Genomic DNA, 25,919 nt, shown 5'->3' on the forward strand with positions numbered 1-25,919 from the left:
CCCACTGAGCAAGGGCAGGGACCGAACCCGCAACCTCATGGTTTCTAGTCGGATTCGTTAACCACTGCGCCATAGCGCGAACTCCAGAACAATGTTTTTTATGTAATTGCTTGGAATGCAGACATCATATAAATGCCCAGCAAGTTTTTCTTTGATAAGTTGAAACTTTAAAAATTACTTTACTCTTTCCTTCTGAATTTCATTTTTCCCATCTTTTATTTTATTGGACTTGAGATGGCCATGATACCTTACTTGGGAAGGTTCCCTCCACAGTGAGGAAATTCAGAAGGGTCCTGAATGTTATACAGAAAAAAATATATATAAGGGGACTGTGCTATTATGGTCATATTCCCAAATTCCTATACATAGCTCATACTATGTAATAATGTCAAAGAATACCAGTGTCTAACTGTATAAAAAAAAATAGAAGTTGCAATCTTATTTCAAATATAAGGAGACAGGAGAATACTACTAAAACTCAAGATCACACATTAGCATCATTTATGAGTAACCCTAAATAACAAGCTCCCAACAGGCTTCACAGAAAGGTTGGAATGTTAATACAGAAGAAAATTCAAAGGCTTCAGGCATTGATAAACTCTAATTTCAAGTTCATTTACAAATGAATTTTAGAGTGTTTTAAAACTTTTATCTTGAGTTTACCAGTCTATATTAATTACAGAAGAAAAAAGCTGAGGAAAATGATGGAAAAGAGATGAATAAAGAAAATATTGATTAGTTGATGTTTCATAAGCAGAAGATAAATAATTAGGTATGTGGCCTAAGAGAAATGCCACAGTTCCAAACCACTTTTTTTTTTTTTTGGTCTTTTTAGGGTCGCATCCAAGGCACATGGAAGTTCCCAGGCTATGGGTAAAGTTGGAGCTGTAGCTGCTGGCCTGCACCACACACACCCACAGCAACGTGGGATCCGAGCCGTGTCTGCGACCTACACCATAGCTCATGGCAACGCTGGATCCTTAACCCACTGAGCGAGGCCAGGGATTGAACCCACATCCTTATGGATGCCAGTTGGGTCTGTTAACCACTGAGCCACAACAGGCTCCCCAAACCAATTTTATTTACAACTATCTCAACCTAAAATACCATATTTACCCAAAAGGCCTAAGATGACCTATAAATTCCACTTAAAGCTTATTGTTCAACTCTTAAATAGGAAGTACCTATTGTTTTTCACATAAGGTACTAAGTACTTTCAGAGATTAAGAAACATATAATTTAAACATGCTGGTATTTACGACAGAGATAATCCCTAAAGTCTAAAAAAGAGTAGGAACCATGAGCCAGACTCAAAGTTTTGGCTCACAAAAACTAAGTGAAAACATCTGGGGGCAAAAAGTCTCCTGACAGCTTAAAATGACAAGAGCAGAGCAAATTCCAAAGATTAAAAGGAGAAAAGTCTTTTTAATAAATTGATGACGAAGCACTTTAATAAATTACATATTTAAAGAAAAACAGGTTTTGTTTCTTACTGACATTATCAGAAAAATTTTTTCTTCATTAACATAAGAAAACACCTATTTTTTGATATCATTTGATCACACCTCTACCTGGTAGGTAAGAGCGATGAGGACCATGAGGCACAGAGAGCAAAGTAACAATCAAGACCTCAGAGTTCACAAGCAGAGTTACTGGAATTCAAGGTCAGGCCCCTGAACTACAAATCCCACGATCTCTGTTCTCTGCGCATCAAGGAAGCTTGGCTGCCAAGCCAAGCCAAGCCAGCTCCTCAAACTTCCCCATCCAAACCACTAACCTCAGAGAAGCACACTGAACCAGATAAATGTGTATTTGATTTATATACAAATAAATAACGTAACTGACTTATAAAATCATATAATCACCATGTACTATATGCTCTGGGAAATTTCGAACTGAGTGGCCGGCAGCACAACCACGGCAATCATGCTGCCAGTGACAAAGGCCGTCTCTTCTTCCTCGAACCACCCTCTTCATGCCCTCTTCACTCTAGGCCACACTGGTCTGCTGCTGCAGGAACTCCGGTGTGAGAGGGGACACGGCAGGGGCTGGAAGGTAGGGAGCTGAGGTGGAATGGGGTGGGAGTGGAACCAAGAGGCCATGGAAGCTAACAGAGGTGCAGGGGCTCCAGGGGACAGAGGAGGCAGAGAGGACTGAAAGCCAACAAGAGGCGCCCCAAGGGGCTTGCAGCCCACTCTAACATCAGCTACAGAACCCGTTCCAGCTTCCCCAAGCACAACCACCTCATCTCTGGTAGTAATATCAAGTGCGGACCTAGGTAGTTGGGAGTGTATCTGAGGGGAGGATGAAAGGCAGTACAAGTGGAAGTGGTCAAGGCAGTTATTTACAAGTTGAGTTTAGTAGGTAAGTGCTTTCTAAACAAATTTAATAGTGTTATGTAGTCACTGCAAAGTAGATAGGCTACAAGATGCTAAACTTGTTTTAATCACTTCTCTTACCATAACAATAATAGTAACTAACACTTACTAAATGCTTAGTATGTACTCCTCTAGGCGTTTAAAATCATTAACTTATTGGAATTCCTACTGTGGTGCAGTGGGTTAAAAATCTGACTGCAGCAGCTAAGTTGCTGCAGAGGTGCAGGTTCGATCCCTGTCCCCATGCAGCGGTTTAAAGGATCTGGCGTTGCCTCTGCTGTAGGACAGGTCACAAGTGCTGCTCGGATTAAATGAAATTAAGTTACATTAAATTAAGGGACAGAAGAATGAAGTAACTTATCCAGGGTTACATCACTAGTAAGAAATCAAGCTGTGATCATAATCACTACACAGTGTTCCTTCTGAAACTGTATTTTTAACCTGGTGCTCAAATTTCTAAAACTATAGGAATATTACAAAAAAAAAAAAATAGACTGTGAATAACAGTCTACTAGTTCTCTAGGAATAAAATGCATGATAGCTGGTAGTTCACAGACTCTGGCTACCAAAGTCCATTCTGGCATATTTCCTGAGCTATCCTTTTGGGAAACAGTACATGTATCATTTGTGTAATGCTTTGAAGTACAGTAACAGGCACACTCACATGTATTGTTACATTTCATCTTCATGAAAATTCTACAGAGCTGGAATTACTGTTTCACTGTGTTAAATTCTGCATTGTCTTCACATTCATAAAATTCAACTCATGATATTTCTGCACAACTTTGGGAACTAATATGAATACATATGAGAAAATAGAATTTCAGTGAGAATAAGGAATTTGCTCAAGGTTATAACACTTATGTATCACAGACTGAGATTCAAAACTAGGCTCCCAGCGTTTCTGTCGTGGCACAGTGGTTAATGAATCCAACTAGGAACCATGAAGTTGCGGGTTCGATCCCTGGCCTTGCTCAGTGGGTTAAGGATCCGGTGTTGCTGTAAGCTGTGGTGTAGGTTGCAGACATGGCTCGGATCCCACGTTGCTGTGGCTCTGGAGTAGGCTGGCAGCTACAGCTCTGATTAGACCCCTAGCCTGGGAACCTCCATATGCCGTGGGAGCAGCCCTAGAAAAGGTAAAAAGACAAAACAAACAAAAAAACCTAGGTCCTGATTTCAAGTTCAAAATGCAGATGTAACTCTGTGAGTTATCTTATTTCAGACAATTACTGAGTATAATCACATCACGAGAAAAGCCAGTGTAGACAAATTTGGAAATTAGTATTTCATCTGATCTTTTAAAAACCAACATAATAATTTTTATATTTGATCACAATCTTTTAAAAGACTGTGATGTAATTCTCACTTATTACTTTCCAAGATACAATGTAAAGGCACCTAAGAATAGCACTGTGGTCATGACGAAACTTTCTAGGCTTAAAAACAGAATATACATTGTTAAAATACTCCACATACAGAAGTGGATTAAAAATTTCCTCTATCAAGTTGAGTCCTTCATATAGAAAATTAATTTAATTCCATTCAAAAAGATTTACTGGGCTCCAAAGCAATCTACAGATTTATTGCAATCCCTATCAAATCACCTATGACATTTTTTACAGAATTAGAATGAATTATCCAAAAATTTATATGGAAGCATAAAAGACTCAAAATTGCCAAAACAATCCTCGGGGGGGTGGGGGGGAAGGCAGGAGGCATAACTCTACTAGACTTCAGACAATTTTACAAAGCTACAGTAATGAAGACAGTGTGGTACTGGTACAAAAAAGACAAAGAGGAGTTCCTGTTGTGGCTCAGTGGTTAACAAATCCAACTAGGAATCATGAGGTTGTGGGTTCGATCCCTGGCCTTGCTTAGTGGGTTAAGGATCCAGCATTGCCATGAGCTGTGGTGTAGGTCGCAGATGTGGCTCAGATCCCACATTGCTGTGGCTGTGGTGTAGGCCAGTGGCTACAGCTCTGATGAGACCCCTAGCCTGGGAACCTCCATATGCCACAGGTGCCACCCTAGAAAATACAAAAAAAAAAAAAAAGACGAAGAGACAGAGGATCAACAGAATAGAAGAGAGAATCCAGAAATAAACCCAGACATCTATGGTCAATTAATCTTCAACAAAGAAGGCAAGAATATAAAATGGGAAAAAGAGAGCTTCTTCCGCAAGTGGTGCTGGCAAAACTGGACAGCTGTATGCAAATCAATGAAACTAGAACACATCCTCACACCACACATAAAAATAAACTCAAAACGGCTTATTAAAGACTTAAACATAAGACATGACATTATCAAACTACTAAAAGAGAACAGAAGCAAAACATTCTCTGGCACAAACTGAACAAATGTTTTCTTTGGTCAGTCTCCCAAGGCAATCAAAATAAAAACAAAAATAAACAAATGAGACCAAATCAAACTTACAAGATTTTGCAGGGCAAAGGAAACCATAAACAAAATGAAAGGACAACCTATGGAAAGGGAGAAAATGATGCAACTGACAAGAGCTTAATCTCCAAAATATAGAGATAACCATACAACAGCAACAACAAAACAAGCAACCCAGTTGAAAAATGGGCAGAAGACCTAAATAGGCATTTCTCCAAAAAAGGCAAATGGATGGCCAGTAGGCACTTGAAAAGATGTTCAACACCACTAATTATTAGAGAAGCACAAATCAAAACTACAATGAAGTACCACCTCTCACAGAATGGCTATCATTAATAAGCCTACAAACAACAAATGCTGGAGAGGGTGTGGAGAAAAGGGAACCCTCCTACATTGCTGGGAATGTAAACTGGTACAACCACTATGGAAAACAGCATGGAGGGTCATCAGAAAACTAAATACAGAACTACCATATGATTTAGCAATCTCACTCCTGGGCATACATCCGAACCAAACTCTCACTCAAAAAGATACATGCACAGAGTTCCCATTATGGCACAGTGGAAACAAATCCAACTAGGATCCATGGGGATGTAGATTTGATCTCTGGCCTGGCTCAGAGGGTTGGGCATCCAGCATTGCTGAGAGCTATGGTGCAGGTGGCAGACGCGGCTCAGATCCCAAGTTGCTGTGGCTGTGGTGTAGGCCAGCAGCTGTAGCTCCAACTGAACCCTGGGAACTTTCATATACCATGGATGCTGCCCTTAAAAAAAAAAAAAAGGGATACATGCACACCTATGTTCACTGAGCACTATTCACAACAGCCAAGACATGGAAACAGCCTAAACGTCCATTAACAGATGAATGGATAAAGAAGATGCGTGTATATGTACAGTGTAAGACTACTCAGCCATAAAAAAGAATGAAATAATGCCATTTGCAGCATCATGGATGCAACTAGAGATTATCATACTAATGAAGCAAGTCAGAAAGAGAAAGACAAATACCATATGATATCACTCATATGTGGAATCTAAAATATGGTACAAATGAACATATCTACAGAACAGAAACAGATTTACAGACATAGAGAACCAGTGGGGAGGGAGGAGAGAGTGGAATGGACTGGGAGTTTGAGGTTAGCAGAGGCAAACTATTATATATAGGATGGATAAACAACAAGGTCCTACTGTATTGTGCTGTGGGATATATCCATTCTCTTGGGATAGACCATGATGGAAGATTAAATAAGAAAAGGAATGGACAGGAGAGGATTAAGACGGTGGAATAGAAGGACGGGAGCTCACCTTCTCTACTAAAAACAACAGAATTCACAACTAAAAGCTGAGCAATCCCCACCCAAATGGACTGCTAACCTTAAAAAAGATACTCTACTCCAGAAGAAAAAGAGGAGGCCACATCAAGAGGTAGGAGGGGCGATTACATGATATAAACAACCCCATACCTCCTGGGTGGGAAGCTCCACAGAATGAAAACTAACTGGATCACAGAGACTCACCTACTGGAGTGAGAGTTCTGAGCCCCACATCAAACCCTCACATGCTGGGATCTGACACTGGGAGAAAGAGCCCCTGGAGCATCTGGCATTGAAGGCCAGTGGGGCTTGTGCACAGGAGCTCCACAGGACTGGGGGAAACGGAGACCCCATTCTTAAAAGGCGCACACAGACGTCCACGTGCACTGGATCCCAAGGCAGAGTGAGGTCTCCATAGGAATCTGGGTCAAACCTGACTGCAGTTCTTGGAGGACATCCTGGGAAAACAGGGGTGAACATGGCTTGCTGTGAGGGAGGGACACTGAAGGCAAAACTCTCGGGAATATTCAGCAGCTGCCTTTCTCTGGAGGGGGCCATTTTGGGAAAATCTGGCCCCACCTGCCAGTCAGCAGCTGAGAAGCCCCAGGGCAAACAACAATCCAGGTGGGATCATAGCCCCACCCCTCAGTAAACAGGCTACCTAAAGACCCCTCAGGCACACAGCTGCCTCTAATCCCATCCAGAGACAAGCCCCACCCCCAGAGGGATTAGAATCAGCTCCACCTACCAGGGGGCAGGCATCAGCCTCTCCCATTAGGAAGCTTACAGCAAGCCCCCATACTGACTTCAGCCACAAGGGGGGCAGACACCAGAAGTAAGAGAGGCTACGACTCTATTATCTGTAAAAAGGTCACCACACCAAAAACCTATAAAAATGAAAAGACAGAGAACTATAACTCAGATGAGGGAGAAAGGAAAAATCCCAGAAAAACAGCTAAGTGAGGAGAAGATTCTCAGCCTACAGGAAAAAGACTTTAGATTGTTGATGCTGAAGATGATTCAAGGCATTAGAAATAAACTGAAGACAAAGATGGATAACTTACAGGAAACACTGACCAAAGAGATACAAGATATAAAAATTAAACAAGAAGAGATGCAAAATACAATAACTGAAATAAAAAATGCACTAGAAGCAGCTAACAGCAGAATACAGGAGGCAGAAGAACGAATAAGCGAGGTGGAGGACAGATTAGTAGAAATTATGGATGCAGAACAGAAAAGAGAAAAAAGACTGAAAACAAATGAAGAGTCTCAGAGAACTCTGGGACAACATGAAACACAACAACATCCGTATTATAGGGGTGCCAGAAGGGGAAGAGAGAGAGAAGGGGACAGAAAAAATATTCCAAGAGATAATAGCTGAAAACTTCCCTAACATGGGGAAGGAACCACTCACTCAAATCCAGGAAGCACAATGAGTACCATACAAAATAAACCCAAGGAGGAATACACTGAGACACATATTAATCAAACTGACCAAAATTAAAGACAACGAGAAAATCTTGAAAGCAGCTAGGGAAAAGAAACAAGTCACATACAAGGGAACCCCCATAACGTTATCGGCAGATTTTTCAACAGAAACTCTGCAGGCCAGAAGGGAGTGGCATGATATACTTAACGTGATGAAAGGAAAAAATCTCCAACCAAGATTACTCTACCCAGCAAGGCTCTCATTCAGATTTGAAGGAGAAATCAAAACCTTCACAGATAAGCAAAAGCTGAGAGAATTCAGCAACACTAAACCAGCCTTACAACAAATACTAAAGGAACTTCTCCAGGCAGAAAAGAAAAGACAGCAACAGAAAACAAAAATTCCACAAATGACAAGGCTCACCAGTAAAGAGATATATACAGTAAAGATACAAAATCATCCATGCACAATTATGCCACCAAAATCAGAAATCATGAGAAGAGGTGAGTACAAATGCAGGACACTGGAGATGAACTTGCAATTAAGAGAACAACAACTTAAAACAATCTCATATACATATAGACTCTTACATCAAAACTTCAGAATAACTGCAAACCAAAAATCTACAATTGATACACAAATGAGGAATCTCTGAAGAAGAAATATATCTCATAGTAAAAAAAGAGCATAATCCACCATGAATGCCGTCATTTGACATCATTCTTGGAACGCTGAAGTCTTCTTAGAACTGATTCTGATTTCCTCTTCATCAAAGAATTTATGATAATTATAATTAAATAATTCAACTGTACAATTAAATAATATAGTTCTACAATTGCATTATTAATAACCATTTCTCTCCATGGTACAATGTAAAGTCTACAATGTCTTGTTTATCACATTACCTAGAATGGTGTAATGCCTTTATTGAAGAATCAATAAGATGTAACAAATTGTGAGGACATATTTATATAGTTACACTGTTTTTTAACCAATTTATTCATTTTATATTTTACTTATTTTCAGAGAGTGTATTATTTTTGTTATTCTTACCAGTTGAGTTATTCTTTTTAATATGCTATATAAAATATTTAATAGTATATAAGGCTTTCTTCTTTATAAATTTTAGTTGCATAATAAACAATTTTCATACAATGCTAATTTTTAAAGAAAAATTGAAATGTAACAGATAATACTAAATAGTAAAGATGAAAGCCATAGAAAATGGGATAAAATATGTAATAAATTTCCTATTTGTCTCAAAAAAAAAATGGAAAGAAAAGGAATGGATATACAATATGACTGGGTTACTCTGCTATACAGCAGAAACTGGCACAGCACTGTAAATCAACTATAAGTTTTACAAAAGATTTACTGGGTTCATGCACTGTGCAGAGCTTCGAGCTAGGCACTGTAATGTATTTACAGAAGCAAAAGGCACATGAACTGTTCCAAAGCACATAATCTAGCACAGTTACAGATATGCACAAGCAGATTTAATACAAGGCTGGTAATACATCCAAAATAGAGATTAAAAGAGAATTTTATAGGTGTGCAGAAGGGGAGAGTAACTCTACAAACAGGACCTGAGAATCAAAACTGCTTGCTTACATGCCCTGTGTTAAAACAGTTTCCACCTTGTCTGCCTATCTCTACTTTAATCCATGCGATGTGTTAACAACAGCCAGTTAATATTCTTTTTCTTTGCTTTTTCTTTTTACTTTTTCTTTGCTCCCTTCAGAAAGATGCAGAATTTGGACTTCACTTTTAAAAATAAGTGTGACTTTGATAAGTGACAAGGCAGATGTCAGAACTACTGGGGTACAGAAAATCTAACAAGGTATTTGAAGAAGCAGACAGTGCAGTAGGAAAAGTGCTGTTTGGGAGGTATAGCAAGGAACATGCAATGGGGCATGAATCAGGAAAAGTGGGCCATGCCAGATGTGAGGCATTTCAGTTCAAGTCCAGGGAATTAAGACTTAAGTCCATGCGCCATAGGGAAAAAAATAAAGGTATGAATAAAACTAACAGAAAAAAAAAAAAATGCCTCCAAGAACGTATCTCAAGGAATAAACATAAAAGTCCTTCAGGGAGTAGCAGGACAAGCCTGAACAAGAAAAAAAAAAAAAAGTTTTACTATATTTGTGAAATTTCTGCATATGTTTTTCCTTATAATGTTTAATGTATATTTTAAAAAGCAGCAGCAGTTGGAAGAAGTTGGGATACATTTAGTTTCTGTTAAGATCATTTTAAGAATTTTAACAGCGTAGATCTGAACAAAATCCTATTTGTGTATGTTAGCAGGGTCGTAAGAAAATTGAGAATAAATTCTTCAATACTTTAGTATTCTCTTATTTCACAACTACTTATATTTTGCAAATACAGAAGGATTAAATGAAGAACTAGGAAAAAAACCTTCACTGCAGTAACACAAAAGCATCTTCAGTGTAGGAAGGCAAAGAAGAAAGAATGAACACTAGTGTACAGATCACATACCACATTTGTTAAGGTCAATGAATGAGTTTCACTCCCTTTTACTCTAGTACAGAAGGTCCTCCAACCATCTGGCACCCAACCACCTTTGCATATTTTTTTTCCAGTTAACCCATACTTCTTGTCTCCTAAGACTGCTTTTCTCATTCTTACTGTCATGACTTTTCACTGTTTTCCCACATATAAATTCAAGCCATTCAATAAGGCCAAGCTTTCATCTTATCTCCTTAGAGAAGTCTTTTTTTTTTTAAATAATCTTTTATTTTTTATTTTTGTATTGAAATATAGTTGATTTTCAATGTATTAATTTCTACTGTAGAGCAAAGAGATTCAATAACACACACATGCACATACACATTCTTTCTTATATTCTTTTACATTATGGCTTATCTCACAGGATACTGAATACAGTTCCCTGTGCCATACAGCCCCAACTCCAGGTCCACCCCTACCTCACCCTCCTTCCCCCTTGGCAACCACATGTCTGTTTTCTATGTCTGTGAGTCTGTTTCTGTTCTGTACATAGGTTCATTTGTGCCATATTTTAGATTCCACATGTAAGTGATATCATATGGTGTTTGTCTTTGTCTGGCTTACATCATTTAGTATAATAATCTCTAGGTGCATCCATGTTGCTGCAAATGGCACTATTTCATTCTTTTTTATGGCTGAGTGATATTCCACGGTATATATGTACCACATCTTAACCCATTCATGTTGATGGACATCTAAGTTATTTCCATGTCTTGGCTATGATTATCGAGGTGCATGTATCTTTTTAAATTAAAGTTTCTTTCCAAATATATACTCAGAAGTGAGACTGCTGGATCATATGGTAATTCTATTTTTAGTTTTTTTGAGAACTCCATACTGTTTCCATAAACAAGTAAGGGGAAACTAAAGAAAAGCAAATATAACAGGAAATGTAATCTGATTCATTTTCTTACAATGCTAAACAAAAATTCAAATAAGACAAAAAGCAAACTCTTAACTTACCCCATTTAGGCTGCCCAAATCTTTCACCAAATGTTCATCAGCAGAGGCATCATAATTGATTACAGCGTGTTGCTTATCCACACTACGAGACTGACAGAAATTTTTTAAAGTTAATAAACACAAGAAAATATTGAAATAAATAACAAAAATAAGGATTTCTAGCTAAATACTCTGTATTAATAGGACAGAAGAGAGACATAGGGAAATATCAAAGTGAAAGTAAATCAAACGAAACTTTAACTGTTAGAATTCAACACAAATTTGGCATCACTTCCCAAAGAGGAAAGCCGCCAAAATTTTAAGACATTCCTTTCTACCGAAGTCACACGTTCTACTTTGCAGAGATTTTAAATCAGCTGATTTTGCTGAATGTATCAAATGACAATGTTTTTTTTACAATTTGAAACTCTTATATGGGAATCGTGAATTATCAAATGATCATTTTATAATGTCTTATAAATCTTATTCTAGTATAGTATCTTTCAATACTAAAAACTGTACCATAAATTGTTTAAGGAGTCCGAAGATGAAGATGAAAGAGCTGTAATGTGATATGCTCCCGAATAAGCTGACCCTCACTTAAACTGTGGGTTCTAAAACTCAGGGGAGAGCTCTAAGCGAGAAAGAAGAAAAGCCAAAAAGAGGAACTGATACGACAAACTGATTTCTGAAAATTGCCTTTATGTCTCTTTTCAAAGCACATATACACTCTTCCTCTCCACAGCTTAGTGAGCTATTTGTACATGAAAGCAGCTCAAAGATGAACGAGAAGCCTCTGGAAATTTTTTTACTGAAAGGAACTACCAGAATAGTGACAGGAAGAAATAGTCTGAGAACCAGTGAATGTGAACTCAGCGACCATTTATTACAGGATGACTACGAGAACCTTTGTAGAGAAGAAGCCAGGGACGCATCCAAAATGGGGAGCAGACCTAATTTCCAGTTTCCGGGCCAGCGTGTAAAGAGCGTGGACGTCATCCTCACAACAAGAAAAAGCTTAAACTGAAAATCAACAACCTGCTTTAGTGTCATCAGAAAATTGAGGTCCTAAGGTCAACCACCACGGCAGGCGAATAGAGACAGAGCGGAGAACCACAGCTTACTGGGAGCAGAAACGACCGCTCCCTCCTGCAACTGGTAGAAAAACTATACGGTGAAGCGCTTAATGGCTGGAGCCTTGAGTGTGAACTACCTGGAGAGCTGAGAACCCCCAGGGACACAGCCTTGGGGGGAACATCATTTTTTCCTGAGTTTCCCTCCAGAAGTCCCACAAGGATCTCAGGGTAAGGACTGGAGAAAAATCTCCTGCTCCTGGCAAGGTGAGGAGGAAAGCGAGGAAAGCAGTCATTCGGAGATACACCCATCCTGTTCTCCTCACCCAGAGCCTGCCTCCAGGAAAACTGCTCTAACGGAGCTTGTTCAACCGAACCAATGTGGGTTTTTACGGAACCTAACTGACATGGGAGAATGGAAATACCCAACTCCAGCCTCCTGAGTGACCTTGGTAAAATGACTTATCTTTGTTTAATCATTCTATACAAAAGGTTGACAGCTTTTTTTTGATGAGACTGAAGGTATGGGAAGCATCTGAAAAGGCAGTACCGCCCTGCTTAAAACAAACTCCCCAGTCCTCTTACTAGCCAAGGTAAAACATCTCAAGTCTTTAATACAGCACCCAAGGGCCTCCAAGGTCTGGTCCCCTAAAACGTCCCTGTCTTAATCTCTCAAAACATTTGCCTTCACGTCCTACATACAAACGGCAAGGAACTATTTTAAACACCTAAAACAGACACTCAATACCACGTACTCAACCATACTCTAGCCTTCCAGAAGCCATTTATTCATCTTTTAAGGTAACTGAGCGCAAGCCGCCTCCTCCAGGAAGTCTCTCCAGATTTCACATTCCCATAATTCCTTGCAGGCAGAACTGACCAATCTCTTTTTTGTGCACCTCATGCCAACTCCCATCAGTGTCCTGGGTCATGCTGTTCACACTTAGCTGTTTACATGCAATCTCCTTCTATGAGACTCTAAGCCCTAAAGGACAGAGAGACCCCATCTGTGGGCACAATGATATCTCAACACTCCCCATAGTGTCTAGTACATAGTATGTGCTTTAAAAAGCTTGATGGGGAGTTCCCGTCGTGGCGCAGTGGTTAACGAATCCGACTAGGAACCATGAGGTTGCGGGTTTGATCCCTGCCCTTGCTCAGTGGGTTAACGATCCGGCGTTGCCGTGAGCTGTGGTGTAGGTTGCAGACTCGGCTCGGATACTGCGTTGCTGTGGCTCTGGCGTAGGCTGGCAGCTACAGCTCCGATTAGACCCCTAGCCTGGGAACCTCCATATGCCGTGGGAGCAGTCCAAGAAATGGCAAAAAGACAAAAAAAAAAAAAGCTTGATGGAAAGAAAATCCATGCTATTTGGCCAATTTCACTGTATACAGAAGGTAGGTAGAAAAGTTTTCTTACATAATAAAAGAGCAAAAGTACTGAAGTTACAAAATTCAAACCAAATTTTGAGAAACTACAAAGCAGGTAGCTTAAAACAACAGAACCAAAATAACAAAACAAATTCTGGCTCTCAGATAATTAAAAAAGCAGAAGAATTTGGCAAATAAGAGTATCAAAATGAAGCAAGAATGCTTCTTCATTTGTTTAAGAAATACTTCCTTTCCTGCAACAAACAAGCCAGAAAAAGTCTCTCACTGAATAGAAGTCAACACATAAAAAACAATTCAAAAAGTATTTTTAAAAACACAACAATTTCAGGCCAGGAGCAACAAAAAAAGCATTCGAGACTCAAAGTGACTAATTTCTAAAAACTATGAAATGGAAAAATGACTTCTTGATCTTGATATGTGTCATACATGTTTTAGGTATGAAGTAGCCACTGATTAACATTATTCTCTCTTCTTCCTACTAAAAATCTAAGAGACAAATACATGGATACATATGCTAAGAAAAAACTAAAAAGAGAACGTCTGCCACTGTATGTCATCATCATTTAAAATTTTTAAAAGATACCGTAGCTGAAAGATTCTTTAAAGTCCAGTTACAGTTTTACAGTCATGGTAATATCTAGTGATTTATTCTTTGCTACGCAACTCAATTTGCACAGAGGCATCCAATATATTGTAATAAAACCCACTGACCACGTCTTTCTGAATCTTATTTTATCATCTGTAAAGTGGAGGTAATTATATCTCTTAGAAATTGTTGAGGAACAACTCAAAAAACAGAAATAAACATTGAGAACTAGAAACTACATGGTACTTTTAATAGTCATAATACTGCACCACTCAAAACAAAGTATAATCTTTATTCAATAATTACATTTTATATATTTCATCCATGGCTCTCTAAGATCTATGTTACATAACAGGTCTTATGAAATATAGTCATCTTCCTATAGCAAGACAAACCACTCAGCAAGTTAATTAACTTGCTAAAGTGGTAGAAACAGAACTGGAATTCCAGAATCCCTTGTTTAATCAACTACTCTTTAATACCCAAGCACATTTTCTTCTCAATGACCACATTCTTTAGACTATCTTTTATGGAGTGAGATGACATAACAACAACAAAAAAATTTCAGAACACCTTTTTTGGTTATAATTAACAAAAAAAATATAATTGTAACAAACAGATTATAGAACCTTATGGATAATTTGATTCCTTTTTTTTTTTTGTCTTTTTGTCTTTTTGTTGTTGTTGTTGTTGTTGTTGTTGTTGTTGCTATTTCTTGGGCCGCTCCCGCGGCATATGGAGGTTCCCAGGCTAGGGGTCCAATCGGAGCCGCAGCCACCAGCCTACGCCAGAGCCACAGCAACGCGGGATCCGAGCCGCGTCTGCAACCTACACCACAGCTCACGGCAACACCGGATCGTTAACCCACTGAGCAAGGGCAGGGACCGAACCCGCAACCTCATGGTTCCTAGTCGGATTCGTTAACCACAGCACCACGACGGGAACTCCTTGATTCCTTTTTGTACTGGGTTTAAACTACATTATCATCACGGTATTTTTTTAAATGCTCACAAATCTCTTAGTAGTTGAAATCTTTACAGGTTAGAAACTACTAAAAATTATTCAGAGACAGATTCTAAAATTTAACACCTAACCAGTGGTTGTTTCCTGTAAAAAATGGAAGGTTTTAAACCAAAAATGCTAAATTAGGTTCACCAAATTTTAAAAGCTCTTCTTTTATTTATTCATAAAAAAGCAATCAAACAGTAACTATCTGTATTTCTAACAATTTGAATTATCATACCAACCGATGTAACCAATGTTGAACCACTTCATTTACATAAAGCCTTAAAATGAAAACATAATTTCATCAACTCTAGGGCTCTAATTTTTCAAAACAGATATATTTTTCATTTATATACTTGTGAAAGTCTCCACTTTTCTTTTTTTTTTCTTTGTCTTTTTGCTATTTCTTGGGCCGCTCCTGCGGCATATGGAGGTTCCCAGGCTAGGGGTCCAATCGGAGCTGTAGCCACCGGCCTACGCCAGAGCCACAGCAACGTGGGATCCGAGCCGAGTCTGCAACCTACACCACAGCTCACGGCAACGCCAGATCGTTAACCCACTGAGCAAGGGCAGGGACCGAACCCGCAACCTCATGGTTCCTAGTCGGATTCGTTAACCACTGCGCCACGACGGGAACTCCGAGTCTCCACTTTTCTAACAATATAATCCATACATATAACTAATCCAAAAATTAGTTCATTTTTCAGAAACGATATTAAAAGAATAAGATTTTTAAAATCCATTTATTTTACTAATATACTATGAAAAATTAAACCTTTTAAAAACTAAATACAATTTGCAAATATGTTTTCTTACTTCTAAACTTACTTGCTGTGGCTCTGGCGTAGGCCGGTGGCTACAGCTCCGATTCAACCCTAGCCTGGGAACCTCCATATGCCGCGGGAGCGGCCCAAGAAATAACAACAACAACAACAACAAAAAGACAAAAAAAAAACAGTTTTGACCTGTTCTTCCAACTCCGCCTCCAAAAATACGTACGTCCTTTTTCTGCTAGCAGCATACCGCTTTTGGCAGTGCCCTAGACACAGTGTATTTTCTGAAGAAGGTCCATGGTTTGACTGACATGCTGCTTATGTGGTAGTCTGAATCAACACTACAAATGAATGGGACTTTTCTTAATCCAGAGAGGTACATACATAGGAACTCCCAAAACTGGTTTTTTTTTGCCTGATCACAGAGTTTCCTCATCAAGTTTATATTTTATTTTTAAAATAAAGCATCAATAAGAAATAGTCATAAGTAGGATAGATGCTCACATTAGACACACACATTGATGAAGATGAAACAAAATTTTTTTAACTTCTTATAGTGGTAGTAATGGTTTCTACGCATTAAAAAATTACTGATTTGGCTTTGAATTTCTGTTATAAAGGCATTATTTCAATTATGATATCTGAATCAACTCAAGATACTTAAAAAAATCCATTACCACTGATTTCCTTTCAGTTTTTTCAATGTGGTAAATTATATATAAATATTCGGGGCGGGGAAGAAGAACTGGGAGGCTGAGAATAACACACACACACTACTGTATAGAGTAGATGATTAGCGAGAAGCTACTGTTAGAGCACAGGAAAATCTACTCAATTGTTTATCATAACCTACATGGGGAAAAAGAATGGATATATTTATATGTATGACTGCTTCATTTTGCTGTACACCTGAAACTAATAAAATATCGTAAATCAACTATACTTCAATAAAATTAAATTAAAAAATATATATATACAAACACAATATTTGTCATTTTAACCATTTTAAGTATACAGTTCAGAGGCATTAATTTACAGTGTTGTGCAGCTTATCACCACTATCCATTTCTAAAATTTTTTCATCACCCCAAATAGAGACTAACTGTACAGCAATGACTCTCCAACCCTCCTGCCCCCAGTCACTGGTCACCACTCATCTACCTTGTTTCTCCATGAATTTCAGTTAGGTGTTTCATATAAGTGGAATCATGCAATATTTGTCATTTGCGTCTGGTGGTTTCCAGGTTAGGTGACATTCACAAATATGGAACAGTACCTTCTGGGGTACACAATTCAAACCATAACAGAGGTATAGAGATTTAGTCTTGAACTCTTCATTCTGTACCACTTGTCTATATGTCTGTCTACCTTATGCCAATATCACTAACTTTGTAGTAAATTTTGAATTTGAGAAGTGTGTTATCTAACTTTATTCTTCTTTTTCAAAGTATTTTACCACTTTTTTAATTCTGCCAAACTTTGTTCCAAGCTCCTCAGAAACAAAAAATCTTTAATCCATCTTCACTGTGGGTCCCATTTTCCTGCTTCTTTACGGCCCTGATGATTTTTTATTGGATACCAGATGCTGGGAGTTTTACTTTTTGAATGTTGGGTATTTCTGTACTCCTGTAAATATTCTTGAACTTTGCTCTGGGACACAGTTAAGTTACTTAAAGACAGTGTGACCCTTTGGGGTATTGTTTTTAAGATTCAGGTAAGAGTAGAACTCAGACCAGGGTTAATTATTTACCATTAGGAAGCGGTAGCGGCCAATGCCCTGCAAATTATAAGGTTTTCCAGTCTGGCTAGAAAGGCGTACCATTCCTTACCCAGTCAGTGCCAAGCACTGTTACCTCTAACCTGTTCGAGCGTTCTTGCCCTGCCCCCAGGTAACTCCTGCACGTACGTATGCCGATCGGTACTTGACTGCACACTCGAGGGTAATCGTCCACAGGGCTCCTTCTCTCTCCTCTCCAAAACTGCGCCCCTACGGCCTGGAACCCATCTGGGTCTCCTCGGACTCTCGACTTCCTCACTCCACCTCACAGATGGTCAGACAACTTCCATTTGTTACCCATAATCCAGGACACAGACACCTGACCAGTTGTGTCTTTTAAGCTCACCTCCATCTAAGAACAGATTAATCCCGCAAGCTCCTAAACAGCCATTTCCACATTTTGTAAGATACTGCTCTGCTGGCTGATACACACAGAAAGTACCACTTCCACTCTTTTAATGAATGAGTTCCCCCAATGCAAATCTAAGACAGCTTTCAGTTTCAAGCGGACTATATCCGAACAGAATCATTCTTGCTTTCTTAGCTGCCAGTCTCACCATTCCATTTCACTGAGAAGCCTAGAAAACCACTCTTCTATTTCTCTCATTGAATTTATTTAATTAAAGTATCATAATACGTGTATATAACTCACTTATATACTCATATAGCTCTATAGTGGCTTTACTTTTGCTGTCTCAAAACTACAAAATAAGATCTTTTTATACTTTGCAAGTAAAAATGTATATAACCATATGCAAATCTGACTTCTCTAGGGGTAATGGAGGGTTTTTCAGTTTCAGACTATTAATATTTTCGGCCAAACAATTCTTCGTTGCGTTTGGTGGGGGCGTGGAGGGTATGAAGAAGTATGTTATTCACCTGATCATTCGGACCTCTGCCCACTGCATGTCGGCAGCAACCACCTCCAACCCTCCACCATGCGTAACAATCAAAATGACTTCGGACATTGCCAAACATCCTTCAGGGGTGTGGGGAGAGGCAGAATCACCCCCGTTGAAAACCACTGGGCTAAGAGAATAAACATTCCTATTCTTGGCACTTTGTTTACAGTTTTTAACTAACAAAAGGGGGTGAGGGGACAGGGGGATAAGACGTTATTGTCAGGATCTATTAAAATAACTAAATCTCCCAAAACCTGGGGATCCATTTTTCTGCTAATTACCTTGCTCAAAGATATCTTTAAAGTATCTTTCAAAAGTAACTCCCTTATACATAATTCAATTAACACCAACAAAATCTGTATGGCTCAAACTACTGGAACACATCATCATGAACATCTCCAAAAGAAGGAGAGATTAATTCAGTATCAACTAAGTATGGTTAAAATTCAGTTTTACTTCATGCTATGTTCATTTTATGAATTATTTACAAGTCTTATTTTAAAAGTGTATAATGTGAAATTTCTTACTTCTTAAGAATAAGCTTCTCTATTTAAAGCTCTCATTTTTCAAAATATATTCTCCGAGACTTAGAATTTAGTTTTAAATAATACAAGGGAGAGAAAATTAATTAAGCCAATAGCTAGAGCTAAAAGAGAGAGAGCCAGGAAGTTCGAGTCTTACAAGTAATGCTGCTCTTGAAAGGAAAGAAAAACTATTTTATAGCAATGGTAGGACTCGAGAAGACACACCCAGAAGGAAGATGCAGTTACCTGCAACATGAGCTCACAGTCATCTCTTCCAACAAAAATCATTTCTCGCGGCAGCCTGTGGCGCGTGCCTCCACTGCTCACCAAAAACCAGGATGTTAAGCTCATTTTCTGCTTAGCTTCTAAGTCTCTGGCAAGGCTACGTCATCCTGTAGAGGGAGATTCAGAAAAACATACAGTCAAATTATTTTCAACTCTAGTATCTATTCACCAAATGCTATATACGCAGGCCTAGGACTAGAACTGCATTCGACATTTTTCCCTGACTAAATAAACAGTCGGTCCACAGATCCCAGGAAACAACATATCTATCAAATTCTCATCAGTAAAGTCAGTCCCTGGACTCCACCAAGAATTCAATTAAAAAGGAAGCTATTAGGCAATTAAGCATCTAGTCGACTAATAAAATTTATCACCCTTCTGAAAGGCTTTGAGCATAGCTTATAAAGTGCACAATCCTCAAGTAAATGATCACATTAGTATCATGGTTAAGCTCAGTAAACACTAGGAATACTAGGGGTTCCCAGTGCGGCACAGTGGGTTAAGAATCTAACTGCTGCAGAGGTGCAGGTTCGATCCCTGGCCCAGAGCAGTGGGTTAAAGGATCTGGCATTGCCACAGCTGTGGCACAGGCTGCAGCTGCGGCTCAGATTCGATCCCTGGCCCAGGAACTTCCACATGCTGTGACTGCAGCCATAAAAAGTTAAAACAAACTAAATACTAGGAACATTGTATAAATAAGCGTCTAACTTACACATGCTCTGAAAAACAGACTAAATTCAAATGAATATATTTGATACCTGATTAAGAGCTAACAACAGACACCAAAGAAACTGTTTCTTTGTCTACCAAGTGTAGACACCTGATGTACTTTCAAACATACAATTTCAATTTCTCTGTCCTCATAATACTATATACTCTCAAAATATATTTTTTTCTAGAGCAGCGCTTAAACTTTTTGTTCTTAAGACCCTTTTACACTCTCTAAAAAAAAAAAAAAATAGGAGCCTAAAGAACATTTTGTTTACAGGGCTTAGATATATTAATACTTACCATATTAGAAATAAAAATTGGAGTTCCTGCTGTGGCACAACTGCACCAGTGGCATCTCTGAAGCACTGAAACGTGGATTTGAATCCTAGCCTGGCATAGTGAGTTACGGATACAGCGTTGCCATAGCTGCAGTACAGATCGCAACTGTGGCTGGGATCTGATCCGTGGCCTGGGAACTCCAGATGCCACGGGGCAGCCAGAAAAGAAAAAAAAGAAAGAAAAATGGAGAAGATATTATTAATTTACTTAAAATTATCAGTAAGTCAATTTATGTAAAAATAGCTAACATTTTCATGAAAATTAATTATATTTCCAAACATATTAGTGAGAAGAATAATGCTATTTTACAAATCACTTTAACATTTGGCTTAATAAGAGGATTTTCATATCTGCTCCTCATTCAATCTGTTGCCATGCAATGTTTAACTTAAAATATTTTATTTTATTTTATTTTTTTTGTCTTTTTGTCTTTGTTGTTGTTGTTGCTATTTCTTGGGCCGCTCCCTCGGCCTATGGAGGTTCCCAGGCTAGGGGTTGAATCGGAGCTGGAGCCACCGGCCTACGCCAGAGCCATGTCAACGCGGGATCCGAGCCTCGTCTGCAACCTACACCACAGCTCACGGCAACGCCGGATCCTTAACCCACTGAGCAAGGGCAGGGACCGAACCCGCAACCTCATGGTTCCTAGTCGGATTCGTTAACCACTGTGCCACGACGGGAACTCCCTAACTTAAAATATTTTAAAAGCTACCTTCACACAGATAAGTAGTGGGAAAAGGGAAACTTATTTAATAGTCTTTCCAAATAACCAAAGATAGTTTTACCTGACACTACATCAAAATTTCACAGGTGGTAATTTCTTGAAAGTTGTTTACAATATGCAATCTGAAATTTTCCATACTTTGTAACATGAAAATCCATCTTCTACTTTGAAAGGATTCTGTATCATTGCACAATGGTCAATTTGAAAAACATTGGTTCCCTGAGCTACAGAAATCTTCCATGTGATGATGCATTTCATTACATGGTTTTAAAGTATCATATTCATTAATATCAGAAAAGTCTTTAAGTACAGGGCAGCTGTTAAGCTCATGCTGGCAGAATCAAGTTTTCAAAAATTCTAATATTCTCTTGAAAGTATAAATTTTATTGGCAAAAAATACCATCCATTGTGTCTGCCAAATACTCAAGTCTACAGAACCATCATCTGTCTGTCAGTCACTGTTTTAAGTACAAATGGTGTTTTATGAAACAAATGGCTAGTTTGGCTTGCAGCTCGATGACAAAAATGCTTTTCCCTGAAACTACCATGGTATTTTGGTATACAGCACACATGCTCTGTGTACAGTTCTGTTACACAGAATATTAAAAAGATGTGACTCAAAGGTCAATAAGCAATAACCTCAATCAATTTTTTTTGACGACACGTGAAGATCCCAGGCCAGGGATCAAACTCATGCCATAGCAGATCCCCAACCAGCTACCACAAGGGAACTCCCATTTGTAACACTTCATCAAGGATATTCTTAAGTGAAGCTGCTTTTTTTCCTACTGGCCCAGTGCATGGCAGTGGAGAATATGATTACTATTATTAGCACAGCATGGGGCCAATGCCTTGATCTGCACTAAGGTAGCAGCTGCTTTAGTCATCATTGTTTTTCGTATTATCAATTCAATGTCAAGTAATGCTTTGATAATATTATGAAAATAGTTTTGACCTTGTGACCTTTGAAATGGTTTCAAGGATTCCCAGATTTCTGTGGACTGAACTCCGAGAACTACTGTCGCAGAGGATGCGGCTATGTCATTAAAAGCATAAACCTAAGAGTCGGACAGGCGGAGAGGTCTGACCCCTGCTTCCACTGCTATTATTTCTGCATGACCTTGGGCAAGTTACATACCCCATATGTAAAATGGGAATAAGGGCAGTATCTACTCAACAGTTTTTTTTTTCTTATGGATCCAAAGAATACTACTTATAAATATTTTCCCATGAAATGATACATTCTGATATGATCTAATTAGAAGCAAACTATATTACACTGAACTGAAATGTTCTGGAATTAAAAACGCATCTATACATTAAAAGAGAATCCTGTAAAATGTAGGATTTGAATATTAAGGTAAAAATTCTATATATTAAGAATTTATCTACACATACATGAAATAATGGGTTTCATCAAAACAAGCAAATAATCCCTGCAGAGTTAAAACAATTAAGTTTTAACACCCTCCTCAGCTTCCTAAATTGATATGGTCAACTTATGTGGATTCTTAACTCTTCCATTCACTTAATTCTTTGATGCAGATCCGTCTACTCTTTATCGAATTGGGTTTTAGCATTTCATATGTATATCCTGGCCAAATCAATAGAAAATCAAAAAATTTTTACCTGAGGGAAAAACCTTCGATCTAAATATAGTATATAATTTGCATACTGCCTTTTCAAGGAAGGACAATTTTAAAACATGATGTTAATAAGTCAATAGTTATAAACTCATTTAAGGGAACTGAAAGAAACTTCTTTTCCCCACTGTTGGTATGGGCGATATCCATAAGACATGTTAAAGGAAACTGAATTAGCCTAAATACAGTATATGAAAAACCAGGGCCAACTATGGGCAACAAGAAGAGTTTAACATTTTCGAAATCACAAAGTAATATGTAAGCATGACGCATATGCTATAAAAATATTTTAAGTAGACAATATCAAACATAATTATATAATATGCAAATAAGTAATATATAACTCTACAATATATACATATAATCATACCATGATATAGAGTCAAATAAGGTGAAGTTTTCCATTTTATCTTGACTTTCAATAAGCTTAAAAGGTAACAAAAATACGTAGTTTCCTAAAAAACAAAAATAAAACAACCCTCACGATGAAGGGTGTTTATTTATTGAGATGGAACAGGGACCATGCGTCAGCTTCTACTCTCTCCTCAATGGGAAGGAGTGAGATGGGACCTGAACCCACTGTCCCTCAGTTTTCATCTGGCCTCTCTCCCACTATCCAAACAGCCTTCTCACTGATGCTGCAGGTGTAACGCTCTTCTACTCACTGAGTAACACTGACACTCAGGGGACAAAACTGAAACCTCTCGTGAGCTTCCTTAGCAGCCAAAGCAGAGATTTCAGCTCAGGTTCCTTTAAAGGGCAGGAAAAGGGGCCTTTGGGTTTGCCAACTGTACAGAACATACCCAAGGCCTTGACCTGGGCACCTCAGATATCCTATCTGTAAAAAGAAAAAACAAAACAAACAAACAAAAAAACCCCCAAAGACAAGAAGAGAGCACTTCAAGGTAAAAAGAGATATAGAAGGGGTATCTTGTACCATCTAGCATATTGGGAGGCACTAAATATATGCTCAATGCCTTTTCTCCCTCTCCTCTTAATCTTTGCATCCAAGTAATACACTAGCATCATAATATGAGATCAAAATATGTCAACCGAACAATAAATATATATTGAATATCTTCTACATGAATGCTCTAAAATTATTCAGTTAAAGAAATATTTGGAGTTCCTATTGTGGCTCAGCAGAAACGAATTTGACTAGTACCCATGAGGACGCAGGTTCCATCCCTGGCCTTGCTCGGTGGGTTAAGGATCCTCATTGCCATGAGCTGTGGGGTAGGTTGCAGACGCGGCTTGGATCTGGTGTTGCTGTGGTTATAAACGTGGGCCAGCGGTTACACCTCTGGTTCAACCCCTAGCCTGGGATAGCCTCCATATGCCCACAGACGGTGGCCCTAAAAAGACAAAAAAAAAAGGAGAAATATTTAAGGGTAAAAATTGTAGCAGTATAGTATGCCTTATAGCCAACTCATAAAAATTTAAAATACTATAACCTCTATTTTGTACATATCTCAATCCTGAAGCAGTTCATTTAGTGGGTCAATGACTAAAATTCCTGTAACACTTTCCCAAAGCACAAATAGTTGTCAGGTCATGCTGGGGATCTAAAGTCTGAAGGGTATGAAGGACCACTGACCTATGAAAAAAATCGTAGCCCCAGGCTTTCTCACATACTCAAGTACAACCACAAACTATAACCTTTGCCCCATGAGATGTAATTCCTCCCGTTAAAAGTGGGGGTACAATTTCCCACTCCACTACTGTGGGCTCTGCCTCAGGACTGTCCTGGCCAGTGGGGTGATGTTAGTAGCTGTGGAGCGAGTTGCTTGAGCAACTGGGTCTGACCTCTTGCACCTCTGTCTTGCCCATAAAAAGAACATGCCCTCGTTAGCCCACTGGTTCAGGGAGGAGGGGAGACACGGAGAACAGAGGCTGAGGTCACATTCAACTTGGAGCCGGCCCCCAGCATATCATCCAACCCCCTTGCTGAAGGACACTTATGTGAACAAGAATAAAATTACTGTTGTTTTCAAGCCACTGAGAGATGTGCAGCTTCTTCAATAAACGGTGTTGATAAACCTGGACAGCTACATGCCAAAGAGTCCAACTGGACTACTTTCTCACATCATCTACAGACAATACACTCAAAGCGGATTAAAGACTTATATGAAACCATGAAACTCCTAGAAGAAAACATAGGTAGTACACTGTTTGACACTGGTCTTGACAATAACTTTTTTTTTTGGAGGGAGGGATATATCTCCTCAAGCAAGAGAAACAAAAGCAAATGATAAACAAGTGTGACTACTGCAAACTAAAACATTTCTGCGCTAGGAAGGAAACTATCCACAAAATGAAAAGGGAGCCACTGAATGAGAGGAGTTATCTGCAAACTATGCATCTGATGAGGGGTTCCTACGCAAACAATATATTTGATAAAGGGTAAATATATAAAGATCGCATGCATCTCAACAGTAACATCAACAGCCCCATGAAAAGATGCTCAACACAAAACAAAACAAAACAAAACAAAACAAAAAAAACCAAAAAACAAAAAATAAAAAAATAAATTAAAATGGGGAGTTCCCGTCGTGGCTGGCTCAGTGGTTAACGAATCCGACTAGGAACCATGAGGTTGCGGGTTCGGTCCCTGTCCTTGCTCAGTGGGTTGACGATCCGGCGTTGCCGTGAGCTGTGGTGTAGGTTGCAGATGCGGCTCGGATCCCGCGTTGCTGTGGCTCTGGCGTAGGCCGGTGGCTCCAGCTCCGATTCAACCCCTAGCCTGGGAACCTCCATATGCCGCAGGAGCAGCCCAAGAAATAGCAAGAACAACAACAACAACAACAAAAAGACAAAAGACAAAGAGAAAAAATAAAAATAATAAAAAAATAAAAGATGCTCAACAGTACTAATAATCAGAGAAATGCAAAGTGAAACCACAATGAGACATCACCTCACACTTAGCAAAATGGCTATCAACAAAAAGACCACAAATTACAAATGCTGGCAAAGATGTCAAGAAAAGGGAACCTTGGACACTGTTGGTGGGAATATAAGTTGGTGTAGCTACTTTGAAAAACAGTATGGAGGTTGTCAAAAAAGTAAAAACAGAACTACCATATGATCCTGCAATCCCATTCCTGGGTATCTATCAAAAGAACACAAAGGAGTTCCTGTCGTGGCTCAGTGGTTAACGAATCCGACTAGGAACAATGAGGTTGCGGGTTTGATCCCTGG

General features: G+C 38.9%; 1 protein-coding gene across 11 annotated transcripts in view; it reads right to left on the reverse strand.

Moving 5' to 3' along the window:
• CEP170 (centrosomal protein 170) overlaps positions 1 to 25,919 on the reverse strand; it is a 125,676-nt gene that overhangs the window by 73,362 nt on the left and 26,395 nt on the right. For all 11 annotated transcript variants that reach the window (XM_047754906.1, XM_047754904.1, XM_047754905.1 and 8 more), the window contains exons 2-3: positions 19,266 to 19,411; positions 11,012 to 11,101 (exon numbers count right to left, since the gene is read on the reverse strand). In XM_047754906.1, the coding sequence (XP_047610862.1) occupies positions 11,012 to 11,101; positions 19,266 to 19,370 (195 nt within the window). In that variant the 5' untranslated portion in view covers positions 19,371 to 19,411. The remainder of the gene's footprint in view (positions 1 to 11,011; positions 11,102 to 19,265; positions 19,412 to 25,919) is intronic.

Source organism: Phacochoerus africanus, chromosome 12, assembly GCF_016906955.1.
Source record: "Phacochoerus africanus isolate WHEZ1 chromosome 12, ROS_Pafr_v1, whole genome shotgun sequence".
In the NCBI taxonomy this organism is placed as follows: Eukaryota; Metazoa; Chordata; class Mammalia; order Artiodactyla; family Suidae; genus Phacochoerus; species Phacochoerus africanus.